The sequence below is a fragment of the Podarcis pityusensis genome, assembly GCF_964106645.2.
Source record: "Podarcis pityusensis genome assembly, chromosome: 1".
NCBI classification, from domain to species: domain Eukaryota; kingdom Metazoa; phylum Chordata; class Lepidosauria; order Squamata; family Lacertidae; genus Podarcis; species Podarcis pityusensis.
The window spans coordinates 15,972,636-15,996,867 of NC_138028.1; the positions used below are offsets into that span (position 1 = coordinate 15,972,636).

At 41.2% G+C, this 24,232-nt stretch overlaps 1 protein-coding gene across 6 annotated transcripts in view; it reads right to left on the bottom strand.

The window, feature by feature from the left end:
- PPP2R5C (protein phosphatase 2 regulatory subunit B'gamma) overlaps window positions 1-24,232 on the bottom strand; it is a 76,594-nt gene that overhangs the window by 28,555 nt on the left and 23,807 nt on the right. For 2 of the 6 annotated variants that reach the window (XM_080979656.1, XM_080979655.1), the window contains exon 1: window positions 16,933-17,098. The exons of the other annotated variants lie outside the window; for them this stretch is intronic. In XM_080979656.1, coding sequence (XP_080835782.1) covers window positions 16,933-17,026 — 94 coding nt within the window. In that variant the 5' untranslated portion in view covers window positions 17,027-17,098. Of the gene's footprint in view, window positions 1-16,932; window positions 17,099-24,232 lie in introns of those variants that run through there. 6 annotated transcript variants of the gene reach the window in all.

Below are 24,232 nucleotides of genomic sequence, written 5' to 3' on the forward strand. Positions count from 1 at the left end.
ACTTATATAGACGTGTATCGTGTACTTTTCTCATTATTAATCGTTAATGTGATACACACATTTGTGACTAGAAAAACGGGGTGTTTGCTTATGCAGTGGTAAAACACAGGACATGAAGTTCACCTATGACAAGTTAGCTCTATAGTTTAGAGCAAACAAAACTATGTATAGATGGAAATGCTGGGAAATGAAGCTTGGCTTCATTTCCACACATTTGAACCCCATGTTGGGCCAAAGATTCTTGCATTGCAGGGGGTTGGACTAGATGACTCTAGTGATCCCTTCCAACTCTACATTTCTATGATTCTATGAATCTGGCTACATACTGCAGAATAGAGCGGTGGAGTCCTTAGGTTGTAAAACAGACAGTACCATTTCAGGTGGCAGGTGGGGAAATCACATTTTTAATGCTTTCCTATATAGTAATCTCCCTATCTATCCATTCTTAAGGAAATCAGCCCTGAGTGCTCACTGGAAGGACAGATCCTGAAGCTGAGACTCCAATACATTTGGCCACCTCATGAGAAGACATGTTGGGAAAGATTGAGGGCACAAGGAGAAGGGACGACAGAGGACGAGATGGTTGGACAATGTTCTCGAAGCTACTAACAAGAGTTTGACCACACTGCGGGAGGCAGTGGAAGACAGGAGTGCCTGGCGTGCTCTGGTCCATGGGGTCACGAAGAGTCGGACATGACTAAACAACTAAACAACAACAAATCTCCCTATAAATATAGAAATGTGATAAAATGTTATCCTTAATATGTTGAGTTTCCTGCTTCTTGCAGCTTTTGTTTTAAATGCAGAGGAATATTCAAAAATGACATTGCCCACCAGAAAATTGAGGTTGTACAGTCCACTCTTATCATCTCAGGGTTAAAGACCAGGCCTCAGTCTCAGGAATGAGGTAGGATTTCTAGCGACAAGACAGTAATGTCTTGCTTGTAAAACTCAAGTCTCGTTTACTAGCACATATATAGCAATTTCAAGCAATGTCTTCTTGCGTAAATTAGAAAACATCTAGCTTTCATCTGTGCTAAAGAAACATTTTGCACATTTTAACAGGGAAGCTTTGAGAAGTCAGCACTTTTCTGAAAATACAGGAAATGAGACTCCCCGTGCTGATACCTTCAATTTACACATGTGTACAAAGGCAAAGTTCCTTGAAAATTTAAGTTACTCATACCTTCTAGTTCAGCATGTAATGTCTTGTGCAAGCAATTTGCAAAATATATTAATTGAGCAACCAAAAATGCCAAGTCAATTAAAAAGTTTTATTCTGGGCAAAGAAAGATAGCTTTTATTAAAATTTCACATATCTAGCAATTCTGAGCTGCATCTTCAAAATAAATAAAAGCATCAACTTAACCGAACAGTCTAGAAAGCACACACTGCAAAGTGAAATTCAATTACAGCTTTCGTCAGTGTTACTAGGAGACCATTGATAGCAAAGAGCTTGGTAACCACAAAGAAGGTGCTAGATGACAGCTATTTAAGAACAGAACACCATTCTTATGACGGCTGGCAGGATAAGAGCCTCGCTTTAGCCAATTCTAAGACCCCAAACAACTAAATATAAAGTAATACGGGTACCATACTCACAACATGGAAATTATTTTAAAGACATTTGACAATCCTGCAAAAATTTAACTTTAAATTATCTGCTTTTGGCACCTTTTGTCACTTCACATTTATTTAAAATATTTATAAGTTGCAGCTTCTGATAAAGAGGTGTGAAACCTGCAGAACTGACAGGATTTAACTCCCCCATTCATGACCTGAATGGGTGGTTCAACCTTCCCACGCTAACTGGGTGCCCCAGTTCCCCGCTGAGAACAGGTGCATGCAGTCAAAGCAGAACTTAACTCCACCCTTCTGCCCACCAACTGACATCACAAGGGGTGTCAGCTGATGGGCAGGTGGGCACATTGTTTTTTGGGGAGGAGGGGGAATGGTCTTGTGAGCCATCTTGGGACTCAAGATTGGCCTTAGGCCAGAGGTTCCTCACTCCTGGGCTAGAGATTGCAATGGCAATTCGAGATAGCCAACGGGCTCACCAGTTGGTCACGGACTGTGGTTGATTGTTGTTAGAGAATATAATTCCTGTTGATGCTAAACCAATCAGAACATCCCACACAGTGTATAGCATCTGCTTATGCAACAACCATTCTATGTTCTAACATGAATTACAATCACCATTCCACATGTCATACTTCTCTTGAAACACATCGACTGTATGAACACAACGGGTAAAATGTGTGACAGGATGGGGCTAATCCTGGCCAGGTGATCATAAGCATACACTAGCTGAGATGCAATATTTTACAAATGACCTAAATGGCTCCCAGGGCTCCAATGCAATAGGAAGGCTGAATAACCTCTGCAGAAGCACAGGATTTGGATGTTGTTTAAACTGGAGCTATTTAAACTTACTCTGTCTGTCTATGAATGAATGAACATATGAAGAGGTTGCTTGGAGATAAAAAAAATAAACTGAATAAATGGGCAGACACTTTTCTGTGCACAAGAAAGCTATTTTTACCCAGGAAAGGAAACAAAAAATGTAAAATAATGTATGTTCTGCTAATTTCTGCAGACCTAAATGAGAACTATTTTAAAACTCTCTATCAATGGTATTTAATGCCTAATAAACTGAACTTAATATATAAGGATCAGATAAATGCTGGAGAAGTGGATTAAATAAAGCAGATTACATACACATCTTTGGGAATTGTTCTCAAATAGAAATATCCTGGAAATCTGTTCAGGCTAATATCTCTGATATGTTAGGATATCATATACATTTGGGACCTAAACTATAGCTGCTTGGTTATCTAAAAGATGTTATTCTGGAAAATGAGCAAGAAAGAATATTTGACCTTCTAAGTACTAAGATTATAATAGCTAAAAAATGGAAAAAGCCTATCTCCTACTATATCTGAATGGATTGAGAAAATATGGTCCATAGTCACTATGATTAAGCTAACTTATTACAAAAGAATACATATTAAGTAACACAGCTGGTTTATGGAAAAATCCGTATTTTAAGAAATGTTTTAGAACAATGTTCAATGACAGTGTCCAATCTTGTGCTGCTTTCCACCTGCTTAACAGTATTTCATTATGCTCTTCATCTTTTGTTCATTTTGTTTATTAGTAAAAATAAAAAGGTATCTATTAGTGTTAGAAAAAAGTGGGGAAGAGAACTGCAAGAAAGTCAAATTTCAGTTTAAGTTTCAATCAAGATATGTCCTGGGTTAAAACTGGAACAAAAGAACGACGGAATAGTAGAAGAAAATGGAGCTCCTTCCATTCATTGAACATTTAACTACTGCCTTAAAAACCTTCTAAATAATATAAGGAAAAATGGTGGCAGTTCTTATTTATCAATAAAGATGCGACAGCGGCCAGTTTTGCTTTGTAAAGTATGTCAAAAATCAAGATGAAGTTTGACATAATGTGGAAATACGATTCTGAGAAACGGTGTTCAGAGAAACCACAGAAATATTTGAAAGCTACTCTGCAGAGAAACGCTCTAAACTGCAAGTGAAACCACTAAAAATGAATGTGACTTTAAGTACAAATATCATTGGAAATTTTAAAAAGATGCCAGTTCAGATAATCAGACAGGCAGAGTGTAGAAAAGCTAGCTGAGTGAGGGAAAGTAAACAAAATGTACAAAGCCAGATTTTAGCCCTAAAGCAAACCTGACATTTTATCTAGCACCTGAAAGAGTTTCACAGAAAAACAACTCTGCCACTTCTCCTGAGTTCTACTACACTTTTAGCGTGTGCTCATTTCTTCCTCAAGAAGGCTTCTTCACTGCCCTTTACTTTAAAAAGGGACTGCTCAAGCTCATTACCTTTTGTAAAGCACTGTAAATTACTTTAATATGATGTTCCTAATATCCTGTGATCTGAGCGACTCTAGGCAGCCTACTCACTCAGCATGACACAGGTAGAAAACCAGTTAAATAATTATTCAAGTGTCCTTTTGCCCAACTACAGCTTAAATGCAACAAAAAACACAGTTAAGCCGTTTGTCCTCTAGACACCAGCAAAATGACTAACTCGAAACAAAAATAGAAAGTTACTTTTCTTCCCACACAGCCCTGATGGCATGCTGAAAAGAGTTTTCAAGTGCAAGACCAGACAGGCATTGCACTAATATTCTAGTGCATGAGCGCTGGTAAAGGACATTCGCAGGGTCTCCTGCTCTTGCTGAAATTAGGCAAGAAAGAAGCATTCTGTTGTAGCCAATAGACTAAGGTGCAGTGCCTACATTTGTAGTGCCCACAGCAATTTACAGATCTGTCCAATGACTCCAGAAAGGTGGGCAACCTCCATTTTAGTGGGCTGTGCCTTCAAGAAAGCTTCATTTGGTTGTAAATTAACATTTTTGCATGGCGAGCGTTCAGAAAGCGGGACCTGCACGTATACAATTTGAGTGATTTGGCGGCAGCTGTATGTGCCTCTTCAGATGGATCTATGCGAGTAGAAGTGAGTGATACTGAATGAGTAGTAGGCACAATAGTCTGACGAACAGTCCTCCAAAAAAGCCCAGATCTAGATTATTTTAAGATGTTGAAATGGACAAGTTTCACTTCATGATTAGTGCCAGTTCTCCATAAATACATAAGGCTGCATCCAATGAAGTAATCTCATTCGCACAAGGACTTCTGTAGGGTCTGAAAGTATTAGCCATGACAGTAAGAAACGGAATTTGACAACTTGAGTTGGTGAAAGGATAATGAGGTTACACCCAAAATGCCTCACCTACATAAATACTAATAATGTTAAAAAAACCTACCTAATCATGCTGTGTAGCCTTAAGTGGAAGTGATGCGTAATTCATTCCCAAAAAAAAAATTAATCATGAAAAACTGTATTCTTCTGAAAAAAAGCATAATGGCAAGTGTGGTAGACAAAGCTTTCCTGCTTAATCATATGTTACTACTACCAGTGGATTGTGTAAAAAGAATTGAAGACAATGGAAAAAAGATTCTGATTAGTACAACATGGGATTCCTTATTGGAAAGAGGACATTTTTATATTTGTGCTAACTTGTGAGAATATTGTTTCAAGATGTCTCTGCGGCATTGTGTCACCATGGAAACCATAAAATGTATAGCATCCAAAAGGCTCTTCTTTCTACGTATGGTAGGGCCGTGGTAAGTTGTAAATCTGGTTCTCTGATAAGGTGGGGGGGCTGGAAAGGATCTACTTGCACAAAGGTGTAACATTTTTGGGGAAAGTGCACTGAAGCAATTCTTCATAAAATATTACTGCTACAGTGATTTGTGTTATATATACATATTTTAAAGTAACCAAAGCATCTTGTGCTGAAGAATGGATATTAACACAATGCGACACAATGCTGAGTTGATAGCATATGTTCATATGAAATAAGGAATGCCACAGAATACTTTGTTGTCTCCTGAGTATTTTTTTTAATTATGTAAATTTCTTCTTTGTAAATTATCTCTATTCTTCGTGGCCTGTAATCAGTTATGTTTCAGGTTATCATGGGTACCTTGATCACACATATATATACATCATTAAAACCCGAAGAACACTACACCTGGCTACACCTGGATTTCTCAAGGAGATCATCTTCTGAGAAGTCCTCACGAAGAAGACTCTCTTGCTAGTCTGTCAGTTTATACCTTATGATCAATATTAGCCACGGCTATAGAAAGTTCAAATAGGACATACAAAAAAACTTTTTTTTCTTGTTTGACTAGAAACCACATAAATGTAGTCAGACTGTTGTGATCAGCTACAAATTCAGACTAGTAGAGATCTTAATACAGACACAATCCTGATCCTAACTAGGATCATTCCATAGGATACTCTAATGTGGAGATGCGGTTCCAGCAAATTTTATAGCACAAGAACAGTGAAAATGTCTTAACATGTGCATGTGAACTGGGAAGCCAATAAATGTGCTAGTATCACAACCCATCTATTTGCAGAGGACAGAGACTTGGACCACCACTCAACCTCATGACTTTGCTTGGGAAAGTTTTACTTCTATTTATAATGGAAAACAAACAGTCTAACTTCTTTTATTTTTGTTTTACCTGCTCTATAGTAAAATATATACCTTATAAATAAATAACTGCACACACATTTCCCCTAAGCAACCATTGTATCAGAAAAAGTAACAGGCGAAGTAGTCCTCAAACACCTATCTTAGAAAGCAAATGCTGCTAACCAGTTGGGAAGGTATAATTTTTTCAGTAGGACTGATCAACCACAATCACCACAGCCGACAATCAGGACAGGCACAGGGCTAATGCAGACACTTTCATGCCTCCAGTAACATCTGAACATCACCGGCCAAAACTGACTGAAAGTTACCCAAATATGGGACATTCTAATTTTTAAAACCATAACCCCTCCTCCACAACTCCCCCACCTGAACTACTGCAAATAAGTAATTTTGTCTCTAAAGTATTTGATATGCAATCAGGCTCAACTCCTTCTCTCTATTTGTGTATAGGATGGGGGGGGGGGAGGTTATGTTTTTATGTACACTCAACCAAAATGTGATACACACGCTCGGGTTAGAGCTGCAAATATAAGCAAATAAAATATGCAATCTGGTCAAGAACATAGGTCATCATTAACTGATATAGATTTTGTCACCTTGAATAATTTAAAATGTACAGTGGTACCTCGGGTTAAGAACTTAATTCGTTCTGGAGGTCCGTTCTTAACCTGAAACTGTTCTTAACCTGAGGTGCCACTTTAGCTAATGGGGCCTCCTGCCGCCGCCGTGCGATTTCTATTCTCATCCTGAAGCAAAGTTCTTAACCCGAGGTACTATTTCTGGGTTAGCGGAGTCTGTAACCTGAAGTGTCTGTAACCCGAGGTACCACTGTACATAAACATGATGGCACAAGAATGATGAACATGTGATGAACATGCCCTCCTAAACCAGCTATTATATATACAAACTTGTTCATTTTTCAAATTTTTATTACAACTAGGGGCCTCAAAAGCTGCAAGTAGTCCAGGCCTCTCTGGACCTCTGAGATGGTCTAAAGACAAGTTATAGAGGGCAAAAGATTAACAATCTCTAAGCACAATGCTCAGAGACTCTTGAGAGTCCCATGGACTGCAAGAAGATCAAACCTATCCATTCTTAAGGAAATCAGCCCTGAGTGCTCACTGGAAGGACAAATCCTGAAGCTTAGGCTCCAATACTCTGGCCACCTCATGAGAAGAGAAGACTCCCTGGAAAAGACCCTGATGTTGGAAAAGATGGAGGGCACAAGGAGAAGGGGACAGAGGACGAGATGGTTGGACAGTGTTCTCGAAGCTACCAGCATGAGTTTGACCAAACTGCGGGAGGCAGTGGAAGACAGGAGTGCCTGGCGTGCTCTGGTCCATGGGGTCACGAAGAGTCGGACATGACTAAACAACAACAACAAAGCACAAAGCTCAGTCACATAGGCTAACAATTTCTTATAGAAATTTTTAGAGAAGGCACTGGTTTATTTTCAGTAGGAGAAAAAAAATGGAAGACGGGAATTAAACTAAACTAAAACCGGGTAATAATAGAAATAGCAATGCAATTGCAATGCACACAGTTGATTCAACAAGACAATTATTTTAGATTTCTAAACTCTGAAGAAAGAAGACTCAGCCTTCACTACATCCCAATCAGAATTCTGTGGCACTCCTAGCCTGAATTTCTAAGTCCTAGTCTGATGCATCATTTTACTATGTGAAGTTACAGAAGAGTTCCAGTTTTTATAAATTCCAACAATGGGTGTGCGAGTATGGATAGATAGTAGATAAGTGTTGTTATATTTGTGCTTCCTGTTCATTACTGAGATTCTCAGATCATGGTCACTGCGTGGGAGGCTGATGCTTGAAAGACTTTTACATGGCAGCTGTTCCAAGCAGCAGCCATAACACGGGTCTCTCTCACCACACAGATTGCTTGCATAGCATGGAAATCATGGGTGTTGAATGCTATGGCCCCTGCAATATAAGAAATAAAGTGGCAGCAAGGAGGAGGAGGAGGAGGAGGAGGAGGAGGAGGAGGAGGAAGAAGAAGAAGAAGAAGAAGAAGAAACAACTAGAATAATGGTTCACAATGCAATGTTTAGGAATTGCTGATCCAACAGCAAAGGTACTCAGAAACCTAGTTGCCTGGTAGCTTCAAGTGATATATCTGTAAGCAACAATCTGAACATTGATTAGGATCTTGAGTCTTTCTGAGTATAGTCTTCATTAGGGGTTATGTAATGGCTGCGCAGGACACAAGGGAGTGACTCTTCACTATTCTCCCTCTACCCAGCATCACACCTAATGGTTTTCAGTACCACCAATAGTGCTGACAGAAGGGTTTTGACTCTCTAGCCTAGAACCTTCTCCCTCCAATTCTGCATCTCCATGTGCCTTTCGGATATTTCAATGCTTTGTCATCATTTCAAACCCCTTCCGAGCACAATTCAAAGTGTTGGTACTGACCTTTGAAGCCCTAAACGGCCTCGGCCCAGTATACCTGAAGGAGTGTCTCCACCCCCATCATTCACTGAGGTCCCACTTGTGAGGGTCTTCTGGCGGTTCCCTCACTGTGAGAAGTGACATTACAGGGAACCAGGCAGAGGGCCTTCTCGGCAGTGGCACCCTCTCTGTGGAACACACTCCCATCAGATGTCAAGGAAATAAAGAACTACACAACTTTTAGAAAACATCTGAAGGCAGCTCTGTATCTGGAAGTTTTTTAAATGTTCGACGTCCTCCATGAAGGATCAGGATGCTGGACTAGATGGGCCACTGTTGTGATCCAGCTGGGCTGTACCTTCTCCCAGCTCTCTTCTCTCAATGACAATATCCTCTATCCTATTGATCTGGCAAAAAGTCATGGGTTTAACTCATCCTTCTTTTGCTGCCTGTTACCAAATCGCATCACTTCTCCCTAGGCAACATTAAAAAAAAGGAGACAAAAACTCTGGTCCATCTCGCCCATCTCTCACCTTGCATTTTCTCTTTTCTGTTGGCTTACATCTGGTCCTTCACCTCTATCCAGCACTCTGCTGTCAAAATAATTCACTTCTCTCATTCCTCCAACCATACCACAGTCTCTTTTAAATCCCTACACAGGTTAGCTTTCCATTCATAGATTCTGCACATTCTTATTGTCTTTACCTTCAAAAAAATCTCCATGGCACACCCCCCACCATTATGATCTCATCCAGGTTCAAACTTCAAAGGCCCCCGTCAAAAAATTCTTCCTTTTCTCCCTTGTTCATTCTGCCTGAAACTGCATCTCAGAAATAATCTATGGTGTCACTTCTTGCTTCTTTTAAACTCTTCTTCAACATCCATTTTTTCTGAGAAGCCTCTAGTTCCCATTCCCTACTGTATCTAAGAATTACTGTACCTAATTACATGTACACATCACATAGTCTCCCCCTTTCTATTCCTGCTTCCAGCTTCTGTCTTTTCTTGTTGTCTCCTTTATGTCATTTTCTAGACTGTAAACCTCTTGGGGCACAGACTTGTCTTTTCATTCTCTGCACACTATGTTCATGGATGCTGTAACAGCATAATCATAAAAATTCAAAAACTGCAAGAGTCCAAAAATATAAGCGTCATAAGGAAATCACCAAGATTCTGTATGAAAGAACAGAAACTAGAGTTGCTTCAGGCTCCAAGGTTTCCTATCGAATCCCCCAAACAGTTAATTAACATTGTCATTGGGGACACATGAAACTAAAGGAGATGGGCTGGTATCAGTAACATTATAGTACTACTCCTGTATCCAGTGTGGTCCAAATGGCTTAGGTAAAGGTAAAGGTACCCCTGCCCGTACGGGCCAGTCGTGTCCGACTCTAGGGTTGTGCGCCCATCTCACTTCTAAGCCAAATGGCTTAGAAGAAGGAAAAAGAACCAAACAAGTCTTTTCTTCCCTCTTTTTTAATTGGGCTAGCAGCCATGCAGACATAGTGGGGAATTAATTGGGTGTGGTTTTCCCTTGCAAAATAATCCTGTCTGCTAACGGGCCACATCAATGTGTAAATCAACAAAGTCTGCCTCCCCAAAGATTGGAATAGTTTTTATTTTATATTTAATTGTTGTTTTGTATTGATTTTTTTACTGTACATCATCTTGGTGATACAATAGAGGCAGCATATTTTAAAATAAGTAAATAATGGAAAACAGAGGCCAAGCGGCCTCACCCAAAAAGGATTGGCCTACTAGCCAATCACAGTATGACAGAAGAATTTTAATCTCTAGAACAGGTAGGAACACACACTTCAGACAACAGCCCCACCCACTTTATTTTGTGCATCTTGCTTTTGCACAGGCATGTCTTTCTGCCCTTTGACGAAAAGCAATGATCAATAAAGGAATGAAATGGTAGATGTTTGCAGGGTTGGCAAATGTCGCCCCCCCCCCCAAGGATTCAAACTGAACTACTGGCCTGTAGTGATCTTCCCAAACCAAAGTATGCCGTACACAGTTAACAACTGTCACCAGAGAAATCTCCTTAAGCAATAGAAAGGTGTGCTAGGCCTTTCAGCCAGCGCATATTTAGTAACTTCAAAAACAAGTAGCACACCATGACTGAAAGTCTGTCAGCATCAGAATGACAGGTCACAACTTGCTTGTTCCAGCCGGAGTGGGATATGTTTTGGAAAGCTGTCTAAAAAAGGCTGGCATTCACGACACAATCAGCATAATACTGGTTTTCATACCACGAGAGAAACTGTTGAAATTTGCTAAATAACGTGGTGATTCTCTGTGGAATTCAAACTCTAAAAACGGCCGATCTTGAGCTAAATACAAAATTGGGGGTGGGGGTGGGGAATAACCAGCTGGTAACAGCACTAAGAAACAATGATACTGGTACAGTGGTACCTCTGGTTACATACGCTTCAGGTTATATACGCTTCAGGTTACAGACTCCACTAACCCAGAAATAGTGCTTCAGGTTAAGAACTTTGCTTCAGGATGAGAACAGAAATCGTGCTCTGGTGGCAGCAGGAGTTAAAGTGGTGCTTCAGGTTAAGAACAGTTTCAGGTTAAGTACTGACCTCCAGAACGAATTAAGTACTTAACCCGAGGTACCACTGTAGTAGGAAGCTATTCCTGATTTGACATTCCTGTGCAAAGCTACAGGACCTTTGAAACCATGAGAGCAACTGATCATCGTAGGGCTGCATTACTGCTTCTTGGCTTGAGAGAGGAGTGCAAGACCTATCGCACTGTCCTCCTAGGTCTCAAAAGCCTGGGAAGTATGGCAGGATGGACAGCAGAGAGTGCGAGAACAGGGGAACAAGGAAGACAGCAGAGAAAGGAGTGGGCAAACACTCATTGGTTAATTATATATCAAAAGTTGGGGTGGCGTAGTCACAGGCTCAAGCTATGACTCACAAAGCTGTCAGTGTGCATCTCACCACCGTGATGCACTTATTTCACAGCTTTTAAGCAAGCCAGTGTGTCCTAGCCCCACCCCTCATCTTGTAAGGATTATCACAATAATATAAGGTGTGAAGTGCTTTGAATGCTTAAGGCTGCATAAATGCTTATCGTTATTAGTAGTATTGCAGGTTTTAACAGGGTCCTGAATGCCAACAGGGATTTTTGTCACCCTTTTAAAGGACAATAATGCAGATACAGAGTCATGCAGTGGCACTGTCAAGCTATCTTTTCACCAATGGCTGTACTAATTTCTAACGAAATATGTACACTGCAAGCCAGTATGCAGCCCTCTCGGGAGAAGGGAAGAGGTCCTCCAACAGACATTAAACCAGGCATAGGCAAACTCGGCCCTCCAGATGTTTTGAGACTACAATTCACATCATCCCTGACCACTGGTCCTGTTAGCTAGGGATGATGGGAGTTGTAGTCCCAAAACATCTGGAGGGCCGAGTTTGCCTACGCCTGCACTAAGCTATGAACCTCACTGGCTGGCTTGGAGACGTCACTTTCAGCATAATCTACAACTCCAAAGACCTTGGAGATACAGTAGGATACAAATCTAACCAATAAATACTAAGCTTATTGGACAAAGGCAACATCTCTTAAAACTGGTTGGCCTTCCGCTTCGTCGCATATCCACACTGAACTTGCTTTATCATAGCCTGGCTTGATCTGAGTGGCATCCATATCTGATACACCCAGCATTTATTAAATGGTATTCCACCACTTTCGAGTTCATGTGAATGCTTTTTCAGTTGCTGCATGCGCTCTTTTACATTTAACTGATCAAGATCAGAGGGAAGCTGTTGCATCTTTATTATCTAGTTAAGTGTTACATCACATGCATTAGATCCACTTTCAACGCCAGTGTGTGAGTCAGCAAGCTGATCTGTAAGGACTACTCCACAAATCCAGTTTATCATAGGCACACTCATAACCAAACTGAACAATGATTTCTAGATGAATAATGAGCTAGCAGGAACTGGGCACTTCGCCCCTTTCTCTTCCGCCCCCAACAATCCCTCATGAATCTTACTCAACATTCCTCACTCTGAGCACGCTTTTAATTTGTACATTATACTTATTATCCTAATGAAAAACTATGATAAATGAAATTGGTTATGAACTAACATCCAGTTAAATATACAGACAAAATAGACAATGCTGTAGAACACTATCTATATGGTATTCTTCACAAGGAAAAAACAGTGGGTCAGCGGCAGATTGTAACCCTGTGGGAAACATCTTTTTTTAATTAGACAGTGCCTGGTAACCTACCTCACAGGGTTGTTGTGAAGATAAAATAGGGAAGGGACAACAATGCACACCGCCTTGAGCCCCCTGGAGTAACACGTGGCACATAAGCGTAATAAATATTATACATCCCTTAAAATGCCTTACAGTGTTTATCTTACAAGAAGCTACTAGCTATCTGCCCTGATTGCAACTGCCCCCCGGCCCCCGGCACTGTTGTCATAATCTCAATCTAGTTAATGTAATCGACCTTTTGGGTAGACCCAGGAGCTGTTCTGAGTATGCTCATGGCTGCTACCTTCAAGACCACACCTCCAAACAGCTTGAAGCACACTTTGTAGGCAGGCAGGCATGGGGGGGAAGTTTGCTAGTTTGAGCAGCTTGGTTTTCTTTTTTTACAACTAGTATTTGTTCACACACACAGAGAGAGAGAGAGAGAGAGAAAGAGAAAGAGAAAGAGAAAGAGAGAGAGATTGAGAGGAAAGAGCAAATGTGGAGAGAGCAAAAGAAAGGGTGTGAATTTTCTCAGGGAGGAAGAGAAGGCACTCCTCATCTTCTCTGAACATCTCCTCTGGCTTGCTCCTGTGCTACCTAGTGACCAGGAAGCACAGAAATGCTCTCCTCCCACAGATTCATTCTTTCCCTGTTTCCAGTCCAGAGTATCTCCTCCCCAGTGTGTGTGCGCGCGTGCACGCGCAACAGAGGTACAGGTGAGTGTGTCAGGAGAGTGTGTGCCTGCATTAAAAAGGTAAAGGGACTCCTGACCATTAGGTCCAGTCGTGACCGACTCTGGAGTTGCGGCGCTCATCTCGCTTTATTGGCCGAGGGAGCCAGCGTACAGCTTCCGGCTTCATGTGGCCAGCATAACTAAGCTGCTTCTGGCAAACCAGAATAGCACACGGAAACGCTGTTTACCTCCCTGTCGGAGCGGTACCTATTTATCTACTTGCACTTTGACGTGCTTTCGAACTGCTAGGTGGGCAGGAGCAGGGACCGAGCAACGGGAGGTCACCCCGTCACGGGGATTTGAACCGCCGACCTTCTGATCAGCAAGTCCTAGGCTCTGTGGTTTAACCCACAGCGCCAGCCTGCATTAAGTGTAACAGAATGTGTGAGAGAGGGAAAATTGTTTGTGACAGGTCCTGCCTTCACCCCACCGGATTAATTTGGCACCCATTGCTAAAGGATGCCCCCCTTGCTTAATTCTGTGCAAGGATACTGTGGGTTACCGTGAGTAGTTGGTGGTGACAGTATAAAATCCATGGGTTTCACCATACTGTTGCCTGTAGATTTTCCTTCTCTGGATGACACTTGGCAAGAGTCTTGTCTTTACGCATTCCCAGCCCCCAACCACCAGAGCAGGGGTCGGCAAACTAAGGCCCGCGGGCTGGATCAAGCCCAATTGCCTTCAGGATCCGGCCCACGAACTGTCAGTGGATCGGCGTGGGGATTCTGTTTGTTTGGGCTGCGCCATTCCATTCCCCCCCACACACACACCGCGGCGGCACCTCCTCCCTCCCTCCTCCTGGTTTCTCCCTGCCCTGCCTAGAAGAGGAAGGGGGCTGGGCTGAGCTGGCTGAGCGCCATTTTAAGCAGCCCCTCTCTGGAGCCAGCCCTTTCCTGCTGCTCATCTTCCTCCCCCCCCCCCCGTGCTCCTGTGGGCCAGAGAGCAAGCAGATGAGCTCCCTCTGCCTACCCACGAGAAACAGCAGCAGTTGTTCTGTGGCCATAATTTAAAATTCCTCCCCTTTACCATAGACTCATTGTTTGGTGCCGTTGTTGCTGCTGGGTACATTATTCTCTGTACTTATACCAAAAACAGGATTCGCTTCCACTGCTTACAGCAGAAATGGAGGGCAATCCAGTAGCACTTTAAATACTACAGCAAAAGTATTGTACAGTATTACTGCATAACTGATTCATGGATTATCAAGAACGATGCATCTGATGAAGTGGAGTCCAACCTAAGAAAGCTATGCCATTGTATATTTTGTTTAGTTTTTAAGGTGATAGTACTATCCTTTCTGTTGTTTTGCTAAAATTGTACTGTGACCTACTTTACAGGGTTGTTGTGAAGATAAAAAGACCATAAGACACTTAGGTAAATTTTAAAAGCTGGGGTGAGGGGAGGAGAATAATCTTTTCCTACAGGTTTGGAAATTTAGGGGGTCCCTTCTTAACAGTTCTGTGTGGCCAATTCCAGCTGCAACCCTGAACCTGCTTATCAGGTGGCAGCCCCAGTGGAATTCCCCATGGGGCTTACCTCTGAGAAAAATATGGCTATTATGGCATGAACCCACACTAGAAATTGTGACAGCGGGTACCCAAGATAAAATATTTAGGTGCCAAATTATTATTACAACTTCAATGATGCAGTGTCCACTATTTGCAAAGTAGGTGAATAGCGAGAGAAACAGAAAAAGTGGAAGCCATACAACTTTCCTCCCAGCAGAAAAGCAACTGTGACAGCAGGAGCTTCTCCTGAATGATATTTTCCAGTTTAGTTACCGGTAGGTGCTATTTGTAAAGCAGATACATTAACCTATGCATCCACTGTACCTTGCAAGGGAGGAGGATGGGGAGAATATCAGAATTCGGACACATTCCCATGACCTCTCGTTGACAACACACCCCTGACATCTTTGTATTCCCATCAAGTCTAGTGGGCATTAGACGCCACTAGTTATACACAACTGTTTGGTCCCAATTACAAATACGAGTTGGGAAGCTATTTCAAGAGCAAAGAAACTTGTAAAAAAAGTTGGTAGTGTGTAAGAAAAGAATAATGGACTGGTCTGGCAATTTAGGTTTTTCAGCACACTCTACTTTAGTGCAAGTTAAAACTGTTTCAGTATTTATCAAGAAATGAAAATGCTGGAGGTGGTTTGCCTTAACTTTTAAAAAGTCACTGCTAGAGTTTGAGGGTCACTATGGAAAGGACATAACTAGTGATCCCTAAAGTTAAGGGTTTTAACAAAGGCATCCTCTATTTAAACTGCAAGTCCTGAACAGACCATTAGTGTTATTGTTTTTAAGAAATAACTTTTGTAGTGAAAGCACACATCAATTATAATACAAACATAAATAAACTCTTCTATCAATAAAATGAGCAAACTACAGCCAGAAGAGAAATATATGCAGGAAATACAAGATTCCTTTGCATGTAAAATTTATTTTTTTAAATGTACATAATTTTATAACAAAGACAAGAAACGTGTAAGATCACTCCTTGCTAAATTTTATTTTTGGAAGTCTCCATCATGTAAAGCTTAGAAATCTTTCTCTGCCAAGAATGCTTATAAGGGAGTGGGGAATGGTGTATGTTTATAATGCTGTTAGTTTGCTAGTAAAACTAGAGGAGATGCCATCCAGTAATCCTGTAACAATACTGGCATTTGGGATTGTAGTTTCAAAGAGAAACACAGAATCAGTATCTTGGCTAATGTTTGATTTGTTCAGAAGCCGTGAATCAATGAATCCCACAAGTGTTTGAAACAAAGCAAACTGGAATCAAATTTGAGAGAATTTAGGAATTGTTTAAGGTACTGTACTTAAAAACACACTACAGATTTCTAAGACGCCCAATGGCAGAATACACTTATGCTCTCTATAATCAGCGCTCCACACAGCAATGTAAAATTGTTTTAAGATTCACAATGTCAGCGTTGTATGTTTCAAAAAGCATGTTTTGTTGGATGTTTCCTAAATATATAGTGGCTGCCTTCTATAATGCAATGGACTGTATCACTCAGTCACATTTTCCTGTTTAGTTGCAAACCTAAACAGAAGCCAAAAATGAACCCTCACTTGTAGACACAAAAATCCTTTTACTGCACGTTATCGCTCACATATGCCACAAAGAGCTGCAATTCTCTGAAAGAACTGCTGTGTAACTTAAGTGCCCTGCCTCTCTTCCCTCCAACTCCCCCCCCCCCTTTTTCTGGGGTAGTGACTTCACATCCTTTGACATCAGCCTGAAAGTGGGGGGAGGGGAGCACTAGGGCAGAAAGCAGCAAAACCTGTTTAACGATGCAAGCAGCCCTTCCGATTCTTAAATCTTTTCAAGATTTAATAGAACTCCCCTATATTTTTTCAACTTTAATAAATCTGCATCGGAACAAAAATGGATTCTGCTACAAAGGACTTCCTGCTTTCCTTACCCGAGAATCACAATAGCCTTTTATTACCAAGCCACAGAGGGTTACAATTCATTGAAACACAAATAACTCACCTCGAATATGCAGAAGGACCACGGGCTGAAATGGCCCGTTTGAATTGGCTGCGTCCACCACCATCCTGCTGCCAGCTTTATTACATGTCAACATCTAGGCTTCAGCAGGGAAAGCGGTGTACTCCTTAAGGCAAGAAACCAGCCTCCATTTTAGTTTAAAAAAAAAAGAAACTGAAGCTCTCTGCAGCTGGAGGGAACTGGCTAGTTAGTGATGTCAGCAGAGTGGAGAAAGCTGATTGGCTAAATGCACCAACTTAAAATGACTCTGAAAAGCCGCAAATGAAAAGAGCTCTCTGTGTGGCTGTCACCGTGCATTAAGCTTGTACATTTGTCAGCTCTCTTGTACTTCCATTCATCATTAGTAAATGAATGCCCAGACTACTGTTTGAAAATACAAGCACTAAACCTTCCGAACAAACAAGTATATCATGGAGTTAACTTTCACTTCACAAAAGGAGTGCTAGGATTTTTTTCAGAGTCTATTTGTGTTATCAGCCAGCAAAGATCCACAAATAGATGAACTGTCTCAATTTTCTATTTCAGCAGTATTTCATGAATGCACTAAATGTTTCCCCTTTCTTCTTCAAAATGAACTGCACAAGCCTGTAAACTGTGTGCATGGGCTCTGTGCTATTTGCATTATGATTGCTTTAGCACGAATAGAAATATTTTAGCTCTTCCCCCCAAAAGGCACACAATGTACATGTGCGTGCATGCACGCACACACACACACACACACACACACACAAAACTTTTAAAAGTTTGCAAGCAGCAATTATATTAAATTTCATCATACACTTAAAAAAAATACATTCAAAGCATCACACTAGAGGTTTGCTACAGGACCCCAACACAATCCCCATGCTCCACTATTATTTATTTATTTATTAGTAATTTATTTATTGCATTTATATCCCACTTTTTTCTCCAAGGACCTCAAGTACACATGCCCCCGCTCCATTTTATCCTCACAACAACCCTGTGAGGTAGGTCAGGCTGAGAGGCATCGACTGGCCAAGATCACCCATTGAGTTTCATGGCCAAGTGAGGATTTGAACACTGGTTTCTTTGAGGTCCTAGTCCAACATGCTAACCGCTACACCAACTTACAATCATTTACCATGTGTGTATTCGACTTTATGTGCTTGGCAAAAAATAAAAAATAAAAAGCGGGCAAGGATCTGGGAAAGAAGACTTTGGCAATCCTGTTTGCTGTTGAACTCATTGTGTTTTGACTATACGGGATTATGGCTTTAGGCATGATCCCTGGAATGTAACCCCTGTGTAAGTTGCAGGCTTATTGTACAGTGGTACCTCGGTTTAAGAACAGTCCAGTTTAAGAACGATTTGGTTTACAAACTACGCAAAACCGGAAATAGTGTCTTGGTTTGAGAACTTTACCTCGGTCTAAGAACAGAATCCAAACGGTGGAAGGGCACTGGAGGCGGCAGGCCTCATTAGGGGAAGCACGCCTTGGTTTAAGAATGGTTTCTGTTTAAGAACGGACTTCCAGAACGGATTAAGTTCGTAAACCGAGGTACCACTGTATTACAAGATTCACCCAAAATGCAAGTTGCAGAAAAGGTCCGTTCATTAGAATGCAAATTTGGATAGTTCCTGAAATTTTATCATCCAGAACTTCTTCTTCTTTGGCGAACACTCATAGCCGAGTAAGATTGTCTTCCATAAACACGGTTTTAACAATGAGTCCGTAAGTGACTGTGGAGGCCAATTCTGGAGCCACACGTCCTTCCACAGTGGGGACATTGGTTTCCTGGCGGGAGTTGATAACGGTGTGGATTTGCCAAGTGTGCCTTCTTCTTAGCACGTTTCTCCCTCTCGTCCTGAGTTCGAGTGTCTTCAAAGCCCATGACACCTTTGGTAAAGGCTGTTCTCCAACTGGAATGCTCGCAGGCCAGTGTTTCCCAGTTGTCAATGTTTACACTTTTTTTATACATTTTTTAAGATTTGCCTTGAGACAGTCTTTAAACCTCTTTTGTTATCCACCAGCATTACGCTTTCCATTTTAAAGTTCGGAATAGAATAGTTGCTTTGGAATCATAGAATCATAGAATCATAGAGTTGGAAGAGACCACAAGGGCCATCGAGTCCAACCCCCTGCCAAGCAGGAAACACCATCAGAGCACTCCTGACATATGGTTGTCAAGCCTCTGCTTAAAGACCTCCAAAGAAGGAGACTCCACCACACTCCTTGGCAGCAAATTCCACTGTCGAACAGCTCTTACTGTCAGGAAGTTCTTCCTAATGTTTAGGTGGAATCTTCTTTCTTGTAGTTTGGATCCATTGCTCCGTGTCCGCTTCTCTGGAGCAGCAGAAAACAACCTTTCTCCCTCCTCTATGTGACATCCTTTTATATATTTGAACATGGCTATCATATCTCCCCTTAACCTCCTCTTCTCCAGGCTAAACATGCCCAGCTCCCTTAGCCTGGAAGACGATCCATCAGGCATCCGCACAACATGACCAGTCCAATAAAGCTGAAGAATCATTGAAGAATCATATCATTAAAAGTAAGATTCCGTTCTGGTTGCTGTTGCCAACTCCTTCTTTCCCAATAGTCCCAGGCCATAGATCGAAATCTCGCCCAACTCTTGCATTAAAATCACCCAGGAGGATAATTTTATCTTCCTTAGGTGTCTCTGATAGGACGGTATCCAGCTGAGAGTAAATTTATTTTTTAATGTCTTCTTCGGCATCCAGTGTTGGTGCATAAGAGCTTATAATAATAGCCTGTTGGTTTTTGGTGAGCTTTATTCGAAGAGCTGAGAGTCGCTCATTAATGAATTTAGTGTCTATAACGCTCTTGGCATCTGTCCCTTCCAAAGTTTCTATACACTACCTATTTCTCCAGGAAATGTCTTGCATTGGTTGTTGATGGATCCTTGTGAACCGTATTCACAGTGCAAGTCAGATATGCTTCAATTCTCATAAGGACTCAGCTTTATAAAACCAGGACCAGATGCAAAGCACAGTACATCAGGAATAATACAATGGGATTATAGGCCCACTTCAATGCCACAGAATCGTAGAGTTGGAAGGGACCCTGAGGATCATCTAGTCCAACCCCTTGAAATGCAGGAACACGCAGCTGTCCCATATGGGGATCAAACCTGCAACCTTAGCATTATCAGCACCACGCTTTAACCAACTGAGCTAACCAGTTTTTTCAACAACAAAAAAATCCAGTATGTAGTAGGCTGGCTTGGAAAGGGGGGTGATAGAGAAGTTCACAAAAGCTCCAAAATATAATATTGTACTAGTAGGATTGTCATAGACTAACTCATATGTAGGAGCAAATGTGCCTCAATCTGAACTGAATAAACTGGTCAGCTTGAAACTTATCTACTTCAAGTGAGGAAAAGGAACAGTACTCTAGTCATTTGAGGCAAACCCCAGTAAAACCACCTTAAAACACAAATAGGTAATTGATGAATGCATTAAATTGCTTGTTTGACAAGAGCCAACAGGCTGTATTCAGTGTAGTGTTATGCAAAATGTTCAGTCGGTGCTGCAAGGATTTATCCTTGCGCAATGGAACATTCTTCCCCTTTTCTCCCCCATGCACCCCCTAAATCTGTTCTGGAGGGGTCCCCTTACCCTCTGGAGCAGATTTAGGGACAGCACATGGCACACATAGAAGGAGGGAAATCCCACTGGGCAAAAGCTAATCCTTGCACTATTTAGTAGAATAAGTAAAATAGAGCTTCTCTGAACACGAGAAGAAAGTCTGTTGTGTCTTGCTTGCTCTTCTCTTCCTTCAGTATTTGTTTATTGTTTGTATACCAATTACAGTGAAATTAACTTTAGAAAGCTCAACTAGTAAGCTGAGTAAAGAGACGAGATCAATTTCATTCCTGATCATTCAGATATTATCTCCTTTCAGAGTGTTCAGCCTACATCAATTTTAAGCTAATTTAAGGAAAGGATAATTTCAGATACAGGCTTGAAACATTTTCATGCCTAAAAATGTGAAGTATAAATATCAAACAAATACATTTGTAAAGACACATGTAGCATTTAATTACACTCATCAGGAGCTACAATATTCTGCAGTTCCCTATTGAATGTACACTAGGGCAAACCTTGGCTTACTGTATATCTAAATATTTTGGCAAATGGTCTTTGGAGCGTAATTCTAATTGAATATAATACACCAAGTGCCACTAGCAAAACCAGGCCCCCAGGATGATGGGTAGGTTTATTAATACCCAATATGGAAGGAAGCAAAGGTATCAAGGAAGTCAATTTGATTACTATGCTTATAATTCTGGAGATACAACATGAATAACAACCAGCATTAATGAAATGCAGGTTTCACTACAAAAAAATCATTATGCTGAAATAGCACCAGAAGTTTATTTCACTGGAACTGCATCCCAGACTTATAAGAGCTCCCCTTTCACCAGGCCCATCAGCATTTGATAGTAGAAATTACATTTCTGCTTCAGGAAGGGAACCTGGAAAATATTTCTTAATTGTTGGATCAGAAACCTTTTAGACAGCATTAACAAATTTTCAGATTCCTGAGCAAACAGAGTCTGACCAATCTGTATATAACAAACCCACCCTTTTCCAATTCTGCTAAGTAGATTAACTTAGAATCTATCATTTGTACAGAAAACAGATCCTGGCTTATTACGATGGTTAACAGTCATTAACTAGAGTTCTCCAGCTGGATACAATGGGAAACTCTAGATTAAGACAAGCAAAGAATGAAGAATATTTGTATGCAAGGGCTTGGATAAGCAAGGGGCATACAAGCCAAATGATAATAAAAATCATGGTTGATGAAGCTAGGGAAATATCATCTGAACCCTGCCAATGTTGGTATTCTGGGGCAACAAATTAAGTGGGCACAATTTGTCAATTCCCAGAGTTTATTCTAAACAATGATGCCTGATAAGAAAACAGGGATCTTGATACAAGTAAAAAACATGTTACAAAAAACAATGTTGTATTTTAATTTGACTGTTAGTGTCTGGAATCTAAATAGAAGACTCCTCAGTTTGCTTACCCTTAATGAAGCTAGAGCTAAAACACACATTCACACAAATTCGACACTTGTCTGGAATGACAGATTGAACAAACAAAAGCCAAGCAACGTAAAATGTATTTTAAAAGGTGAAGCCTGCAACTTGCTCTTAACATTTTAGGAAAGATAGTAAAAAATATATCCACTACTATATATACATGTCTGTGCTGGCACATTTGTTTGCTGTGACAACAGCATAAAATAGCACAACATTGGCATTCTATATTTTGAGATGTTTTGAGTAAGTTCTGTTCAGCCTAACGCAGAAAGATTTGGACTACATTGTTGATTACAGTGACTAACAAATGTGAAAACTGCAACTAGCGACTTAATACGAATATATAGTATAATTTGAAACATCCCCCGGATATTATACAAACCTCCTTGTCATCCTTCTCTGCAGGAATCAACTTAAACTTGTAAAATGTGCAGTGCAACAAAAAGAAACACCTTCCCTACAAATAAAGAGGCTAAATTGTTGTGAGGTTATTTATGTATAGTGGGACGCGGGTGGCGCTGTGGGTAAAACCTCAGTGCCTAGGACTTGCCGATCGTATGGTCGGCGGTTCGAATCCCCGCAGCGGGATGAGCTTCCGTCTTTTGATGAACGAAGTGGAAGACTACAACCCATGGTTGTGGGGATTGTGTGACTGTGTGATTTTGTGTGTGTGTGAATTCAACAGCACTTTGTTTTTGATTGTTAGCTTGTTAATGTTGTTAATATTGTTTTGTGGATAATATTGTTTAATGCTTTGTGAATTTTACAATATGGCTTTTCTTGTGGCTGTGGTGTTTAGCCTATTTTTTTATTTTTTTTTAAGCTGCTCTGTTAATAGTGTTTTATAGAAGGTGGTTGTTTTTACTGATGATTTGTTAATTATTTCATATGATTTATGTTGTAACCGTGATGTTCTATTATGTTGTTATTTATTTTACGCAAGCCACTTTCTGACTTGTGAGTGAAAAGCAGCATAGAAATATAATTAATGGAAGGAAGGAACAATCAAAAGGACACTCCTCTGATGGTGGATATGAATCTCACCTGTGTTACATATAATGCAGACATGGAGGTTTCCTCCACTCCAAAATTCCATAAAAAGGAATACTATTACTGAACTTGCTCAGAGGAGAAATGCTGCATTGTCATACAGCTATTCTGCGTGTTCCACTGACCATGAGAAGGAAACCATGAAATACTTTGGGGAGTGGGGGAGGCAGTAGCAGTGTGTCCCATTCCCCAAGCATCCATTGAGCTATGTACATTGAAGTTCATAGAAAGATAGGAAGGGTACAAATATGTATGATCCCATGCAGCAGCTCAGCTGCAGTGGGTTAAAAGTGCAGAGATATTCCCCCACATCTTTTCTTGAACACTGAAGTGCCCTGCTGGATCAGTCCAGTCCAGCATACTGATAAGCTGCCCTGGTAACTTGTTGAAAGGCAGGATATAAATAGCCAAATAAAACACCATCCAGTTTTCCAGAGCCAAGCAGATGCTTCTGAGAAGTCCACAAATGGGGAACAAAGGCAACAGCTTTCCTGCTGCCCCCAGTAAGCGGCAATCGGAGGCACACTGCTTAAAATTTACAGCTGATGAGCACAGGCTTCAATCCTGCTCTCTGCAGGAGTCTGAGCAGGATTTAACTCCCACTCAGCAGCTGATGAGCAGGGGTGTGGGAGCCATGAAGTCATGGCAAAGGCTTGCAGCGCCACCTGGTGCCTCGCTGACCTTGGTGACCTGCATGTCCGTGCCTTGCAGTGTATTAAGTGCATAACCTTATATGGCGATGGGTGGGTTAAAGCCATGACCGGATGTAGGTAACGTGAGACATTGGCAAACGGCCATGCGACAGGAGAGAACAAAGGATAATAAAAGATACCGGAGAGGAGAGAAGTTCGAAAGGAGCTGCTCATACCATCCTGAAAATATTGCTGGCTCTCTGTGTCTTTATTTTATGCTAAACTGCGCCATTTGTGACGGCTGGCTTCCGTCAAGTGGTGCCCCGTGTGAGGCTGACTAAAAGAATACATCTGAGGCTTTTAAAAGAAAACCGTGTGAGGTTTTTCGATCCACGCAACGGATATCATCGGTTCACCACACCCGGCAAGGGTTGCAAGCGCTGCACATCTTAAAAAGATCCCGGTGAGTTCGATCCCTTTTATCTCGATTTTAGAAAAATGGGCAGCTCTTTGTCTACTCCCCAACAGAAATTTTTAAAAGACTTAAAATTTCTCCTCTCCTCCAAC